The sequence below is a fragment of the Cantharellus anzutake genome (genome assembly GCF_015039405.1).
Source record: "Cantharellus anzutake strain C23 chromosome Unknown EI90scaffold_18, whole genome shotgun sequence".
Lineage (NCBI taxonomy): Eukaryota > Fungi > Basidiomycota > Agaricomycetes > Cantharellales > Hydnaceae > Cantharellus > Cantharellus anzutake.
The window spans coordinates 1,227,958-1,235,342 of NW_024066968.1; the positions used below are offsets into that span (position 1 = coordinate 1,227,958).

General features: G+C 47.7%; 2 protein-coding genes across 2 annotated transcripts; both read left to right on the plus strand.

Annotated features, from left to right (window-relative positions):
- The first annotated feature begins 4,268 nt into the window (after window positions 1–4,268).
- EI90DRAFT_648856 (uncharacterized protein) lies at window positions 4,269–4,840 on the plus strand. The gene is made up of 2 exons (XM_039067908.1): window positions 4,269–4,508; window positions 4,727–4,840. Exons 1-2 carry the CDS (start codon window positions 4,339–4,341, stop codon window positions 4,800–4,802), a joined length of 246 nt encoding a protein of 81 aa, XP_038917412.1. The 5' UTR covers window positions 4,269–4,338; the 3' UTR covers window positions 4,803–4,840.
- Window positions 4,841–6,751: 1,911 nt separating this feature from the next.
- On the plus strand, window positions 6,752–7,123 carry EI90DRAFT_3122325 (uncharacterized protein; the record flags this gene model as incomplete). Its single annotated transcript, XM_039063489.1, has 1 exon — window positions 6,752–7,123. The coding sequence occupies one exon, from the start codon at window positions 6,752–6,754 to the stop codon at window positions 7,121–7,123; it is 372 nt and encodes a 123-aa protein (XP_038917413.1).
- Window positions 7,124–7,385: the final 262 nt, after the last annotated feature.

Sequence of the window (7,385 nt, forward strand, 5' to 3'; positions counted from 1 at the left end):
CCCAGCCGCTTCGAGGCAAAGCGGCTTAAGGGGGGGGTGATGTCAGGGCACGCCCGCCTGACCCTGCGCCCCATGCTGCACTGCCCTACTCCGCTTCCCCCGCTATCACCCCCTGTCCCTCCTTCCTCACTTTTCCCCTTTCTCTCTATTTCTATTCTACGGTTGATTTCCCTTTTCTCCATGTACCACTACATACCTAACCCTGTTCCCCTGATCGCCGCACGTGCCACGCACACTCCTGCCTACCAAGCGGCTACCTCTGGGATCTCCTGTGGAGACACCCGGGAAGGTGCAGCTGTGCGTGGAGATGATGTGGCCTCCTCCACATGACCCTGACCGCATGTATATAATAGCACCTGGGGTGGGAACAGAAGAAGCAGCCTTCTTCTCAACTTCCCACTTCAGCCTAAGTGGTCGGGGACGCTCACCCCATGACAGGACCACCGCTATGCATAGCCGACGCCTGTCCCATCGAGTCCCCCGCGCTGGGACCTTGCCGCTTTCGGAGCTGTCCCTGACATCACTGTTTGATTACTTCATGCATCAATGAGAGCATCGTGCGCATCCAGAGTCATTGCTGTGATTTTGCATGCTACAGCCCAAACACCTGGATAAGGGGACTCTTGCGAGATGAGGATCAGGTTTGGTTGCCATATTCCATTCAATTCAAAAGGTGTATATCCTGTGCTATCTGATGTTGACATGTTTATTGCCAGTTCTATGACCGGGAGTTTGGATGCCCAATCCTTTTGATGACCTGATATTGCTTGTCTCAACATTTGAGACAGGGTCCGGTGAGCGCGTTCCATGGCGCCATCCATTTCTGGGTGGTATGCACTGGACAATTGTAGTTCCACACCTATCAGCTTGTGTAGTTCAGTCCAAAATGTCGACGTGAATAGGCTGTCTCTGTCGCTTACTATGCATAGGGGGAGGCCATGTAATTTGTAAATGGTATCGAAAAATACTTCAGCCATATCCTGGGCTGTATAGGTCTGCAGCGTTGGTACTAGGTGAACCATGCCACTAAAATGATCAATGATTGTACAGATCATATCAAATGTGCCATGTTGGGTTTTCGAGAGTGGCAACGGGCCTAGGAAATCAATTCCCACAGATTCCCAAGGTTGTGATGGGATCGGTAAGGTTTTCAGGAGGCTGAATGGTGCTGTTGTACGAGATTTTGTCGTTGCACAAACTGGGCAAGACAGACAGAACTTACGTGCATCCCGCAAAATATTTTTCCACCAGACATGATGACAAAGGTAGATCGTCGTTTTCTCAGGACCTAAGTGAGCTAGAATGGAATGTGCATGAGAGATGACAATCTCATGTAGCGATTGTGCACCATATGATACATTCGGTATGCAGAGTACAGTAAATTGACCATTATTCATGAATATCAGCATCTTTCCTTCCACATCCTTGGTGACTGAGAAATTAGGGAAATATAGTGGGTTGTCGATAATCCTTGTGAAGAACGGGTCTGAATGGTACTTATCGGTAATAAAATCCGGTAGCACAAGGCCTGGCTCAGAGTCTGATACCAATGTTATGAGTCCTGGAGGTGTCTCAGTGTACTCGGACTGCAATTCTGAATGGACTTGGTTTGAGGTAGAACCTGTTGCTTGGGTATCCTCATCTGTGGTGCTTTTTCACATGTGGGTGGGTATTTTGATTCTGATTTTCAAAGCCTCCCGGGGTTGCCCTTCTAAGGCTTCTTGTGTGATGGGTGATGGTTCTGGTTCGTCATCCTGAGAGCCTAGGGTCGCAGGTGTCTTTCCAGTTCTCTTCTTCCTGGTTCGGAGACTGCAGGGCCTGTGATTAGTGTGGCTGTGTACACTCTATCTGTTGTTGTTCCAGCATCATTGTCCTCCATAGTCTCTGACACGAATTCAGAGGGGGCACGTAATGTCCCCAGTGACTCATCACTGTATATTCATGATAGGGAATCTGAGAATGAATTTTGTTCACCGGGTAGATAGTTGATTGAAAAGTCAAAATCACTCAATGCATCTGGCCAGTGAGCTTGACGCTGCGATAAATTCCGTTGTGATTTCAGGAATTCCAATGGCTTGTGATCTGTGAACAGTCTGAACTTACAGCCTAACAATTGGTCGCAAAAGCGCTTTAGTGACTCAATAATAGCCAATAATTCTCACTCATGGACAGGGTAATTTTGTTGCGTCAGAGTGAACTTCCCGGACCAGAAACATGCAATCTGGGCTGTTTCCAGGTTGTCCCCTTGACTTAAGACACCACCTGCTCCTGTTAATGAGGCATCTGTAACTAGGTTGATTGCCGGAGCATTTTCTGAGTAGTCCAGAGGTTTTCTATGGTGATCACGGAAATTCTGGACAATTTCCTTAATTTTCTTGAATGCGCATTGGTGCATTTCATTCCATTTCCAGACCTTCTTGGCATTGGTCAGTGGTGTTAATACACCCATAGGGATGCGGATCCCTTTACAATTGGGGGCTAGATAGCCTACAGCTCCCAAGAATCCATGCAACAAAGATGCGTTTGTGGGAACTTTCCAATTCCTGGTACTCTCAACTTTGTTGGGGTCCATTCTGATTCCTTTCTGGTCGATCACATGGCCCAATATCTTCAGTTCATCAGCGAAGAATTGCAGTTTATCCGGTGTGGACAAATAGAATTTCTGCTTTTCCAACAATCGGAATACCGTGCGGCAGTGCCCGATGTGTTCATCTATTGAATTTGAATAGATTATTATGTCATCTAAGTACGGGTCTACCCATTTTCCAATATATGGGCCAAACATATGACACATAGTCATTTGCCACATCACGGCAGCATTCTTGTCGCCTTGGCACATGACTCAGCTTTTCATCATGCCATCCGGAGTGATGATTAAGTTCTTCTCCTCATCTGCCGGATCTACTCTATTTGTTTGTATGCATCTCGTCCATCTACTATGGACACAAACTTGTGATGGGCTACTCTATCAAGAATAGCTCTTATGTCGGGGAGTGGAGAGGACATTGGGACAGTGTTCTCATTGATTTCGCGCTTATCTACTACTGTCCGGATGTGAACTTCTCCATTCGGCCCTGGTTTCTTCTTGAGGATCAGCAACGGCATGCCATTAGTACCATTGTAGTATACCCATCGTCCAGATCTTAGCATTATATCTCGTTTCTTTTCCCACAAAGGACGTAAGGGTTCGGGACACATAGCTCGTCTGAACCTGTATATCTTCCTTTCATCCTTCAGCAGGATCCGATGGTTGATATTACGCAGAGGTGGTAACGGAGTCTCGTCAAATGGTTTACAAAGCTCGGCTGCCTCGTTCCTCAGCATCTCCCTTAACTTTTCCAAATCCCTTTCAATCAATACCGATCTCAGTGATGGGATCACTACAGAGTCTTCTCCTTTTAATGCTTCTGGCATTGCTGAGCCTATACACAAACGTGGTGGATTCAGTCCAAGGAGTACCGAATGTTGATACAGGAACAGTGTACCCAAAATCACATCGTAGTTGTGAATGTTCATAATGTCAAAGCATTTTCTGCAATCGATATTTTCGTATCTGAACGTCACTGTTGTCTCAAGTTGCACGTTAACTCTGGAACTGGTGACAGCCAGCTGTACTGGAAGTGTTGTCGAAAGCTTTGTTGTCGGCAGCTTCAGCTGGTCCACACAAGAGGTGGAGATGAAGTCAGCTAATGAGCCAGAATCCACGAGAGTGCGGCAAACGTTGCCATTAATGTAAGTCTTAATTACCATTCCCTTGGGTAGTATGTGCATTACATCCTTCGGGGTTGCGGTGGTACGTTCAAGACCGTCTGACAATCAGGCGCCCTCCATTTGGAGCTTAGGTCCTTTGGGCTTGGCTGCGTTAACTGGGACATATTTCACACTATCAGTGGATGTGCTCATCGTGTGTAGCGGTCCGGTAAGTGATTCTATTTCTATCATACTTTCTAGGCTCTGCACATTTACAGTGTTTACGCTCACACTCGGGTTTCCTTCAGTCACAGGACAGTCCTTCGCTAGGTGACCTGCCTGTTTGCAGTTGAAGCACAGGCCTTTGGCTCTCAGCTCCTCGCTTTCTTCTTTGGATAGCCTGGTCCGCGACAACTTGCATCTGCACCCTCCAGACTTCTTCTTGCTTTCTCTTTCTTTCTTGTCGTCGTTCTGTCTTGTGGCTCTGTCATCCTTTTCGGACCGTTTACCTTCCTTGGTCTGGTTCTTCTGATTCTCGGATGAATACTTATCTCTTTCGCATTCACTTGGGCAATTTTGGGGAGGAGTGGTGGTGTAGTGGTAACACCCGCCAACCTACTCTCTCGCTGGCGTTTGCCGATTGAGAGGATGTTGGTTCGACTCACCTGTTGGGAGGTCGCGGTTCTCCAAAGTCTCAAGAGGCACGTGTTTATGCGTCGGGCCAACAAGCCGAGGAGCCGGTCTCATGATCACTTGATCACCAACTTCTCCACTACCGATTACATTGAGTATAGAAAAGGTTCATATCATATGACTAAGTCTTCTATTCACTACCCGAAAGGGGCCTCTCATGGGCACAACTGGCCAGGAGTTAGGAGTTCAATTGGCATGGACCCAGATGTTCTATAGGGAATCACTCGCAGCATAATAGGCTCATGTGATACGGTCTACCACTGTCACAATTCAGAAGAATTTGGATTGTTCAGTCGCGAATCCGGGCATTGGCAAACGATGTTGGTGTTATCTGGGAGCTTAGAATCATGTGGAACTTGAGTATAGAAACATGTATGATAATATGCCTTGGGCCTCGCCCCTTCCCCTTGGCGCCCTAACGGGCAGCCTCTATGGGAAGTAAAATATCGAGAATTACACACACACACTTGGGCAATTTTGGTTTCTCTTACGACTTTCCTCGTACTTCATCATCTTCTTTGCCCATTCGGCATTCATGGCTATAACCTTAAGTTCTTCTATCATGCCAATGTCCAGGCTAAAGCCATAATCCAATAACTTTACACGGTAATACTGATCTAATCTGTTGAATATACGTTGTACGAATTGTCGATCCATAATGTCATTTATCCTTTTCCGAATACAACCCATTTCCTGAATGTACTCTTGGACTGTTGAGTTACATTGGGACCATTGCTCAAAGCAATCACATTGGATCTGGTGGAATTCTGGTGGAAAGCACTCATCAAAGAGGGCTTTCACAGCTGTGGTGAGTGTCCAGCCCTGTGGTTCCAACGCAATCGTGGACACATACCAGGTAGCGGCCTTGCCACTTAACATATGTTGGAGGTGTTTGACTTCGTCCCGTCTGTGGACCTTGTTTAATTCAAAGTAGGTCTTCATGCCGGCGAACCAGACTTCAAACTTGTCATAATTGGCCTCACCGCTATATGGTTCAGGTCCCTTGACCTTGACATGTGGGCTAGATTGCTTTCCTTTCTTGAGCAATTTCATAAGTAGGCTTGTGTCGTTCTTCAGACTCAACCTGTTCAGTTTCCCTAGTTTTAACAACTCGGAGTCGTCTGTGTGTATGGTACTAGTCCTTATTGATGAACTTGATGAAGAACTACTGTTGCCATCATCATCAGAGGGGTCCGACAGGGTTAGGTGTTTGGCTAAAAATGAGGAAGGAGGGATGAATGTTGAGGCTTTGGGCACTCTCAACATCGTGTGGTTCTGTACCACTGGTTCCTTAACAGGTTTGTCTCTCTTGGGCGTCGTCGACTCACGTTTCGATGCCTTGTGCCTTGTTAGTCTGTTTGATGCCAATCCATTAAGGACCATCTCGGAGTCCATGTGTCTGTCAAATAACTTGCGAGCTTGAGTTGTTAACTCATCTGAATCATTGTTCTCACTGCCTTTATCAATGACCTTCGGTTGGTGTGGTGTTGGTGGTGTGGGCAAAAGTACCTCGTGTCCTTTGCCTTTTTCAGTAGATGTGGATGCTGGAGCCATCTGAGTGCCAGTAGCTGAGTATATTCAAGCGGTTTCAGCGTCAGATCAGGTATCTGTCCATAATTCTGGAGCATACGATTCGGATTCGTGCTTCACCACTAGGTCTCTGAAGCGAAGGATCTTATTGAGAGCATCGTCCAGCATGGCTAAGATATCTGACAATGAGAAAGATTTCTCACTGAATCATGCATATGGGTCAGGGGGTTCTGGAGGGATACGGGGGTGAAGGAACGTTCTGGGTTCTCTTGTCCTGTTAGATAAAAATTATCTTTGTTGACTATATGTCAGGGCACACCCGCCTGACCCGGCTCCACCCGGCCCAACCTGACCCGGTACCCCGCTGTCCACCCTTCCCTACCTCCTCCCCTTTCCCTTCTTCCCTCCTTATTCTTCCTTCCTCACTTTCTCCCTATCCTACTTCTTCTTTATTCTCTCTTTATTCTACATGGACGACCTTCTTTGTATCAATGTACCATTGACCCATCTGCAGCATGCCCACCATGTACCCAGCCCAGGCACCTCGGGCGACTTCCTGCTGTGCCCAGTATGCGCACCTGCACCGGATGCCCTCGGGATCTCCCATGGAGACACCCGGGTGGTGATGGCTGTGTGCGAGGGTGACGTGGCACCCATCATGTGATCTAAGCTGCATGTATATAAACAAACCTGAAGTGGGAACCAAAGAAGTAGCCTTCTTCTCAACTTTCCACTTCAGGTAAGTAGTACAATATTCCTCCTTTAATGACAATAACAACTTTCCACTTCAGTCTAAGTGGCCAGGGACCATTGTCCTGCATTGGGCCTGTCAGTATGCATGCCTGATCCGCCCCCTGCCAGGCTCTCAGCCCCGGATGCTACACTGCCCCTTGACCCTGGACGAGTCCCTGACACTATAGACATGTCTTCCTCTTTGTCTGAGAGGCAGTCTTCGGACGATCTGTCACTAGATGTTCCATCCGCGCTGCTGGTACTTATCGCGCTGCGGGCATCTGTGCTGCGGTTATTCATGCTGCAGGTATTAATGGGGCTAATCCCCGGAGCTGCAAGATCTGCACTCTCAATGACAGGGCTGATCCCCGGAGCTGCAGGTTCTGCACTCTTCACGATGGGGCTAATCCCTGGAGCTGCAAGTTCTGTGCTCTTCAAGCTTGGGAAGCCACTTACCGGATCTATCTCGTATCCATAGTTCTCATCGGCTTCCCTGACACCTAGCTTGACTTCTAGTGTCGCTGCTAGCATGTCCTGTTCGTTCTGTATCTCGGGAGAGAGCTCGGCAGCTTCTGCCAACAGGCTCCTGTTGTGCACGGAAAATTCATTAGTAATTGTTTCGGGCGCCAATGTATCGACTGAGAGAGATTGGCCACATCGGCTTACCAAAGGCACGTAGCCGTGACCACTCCTAAGTCTCATCATCTAGTTGCAACTAAGTCGTTAGAGGAGGTGAAGCT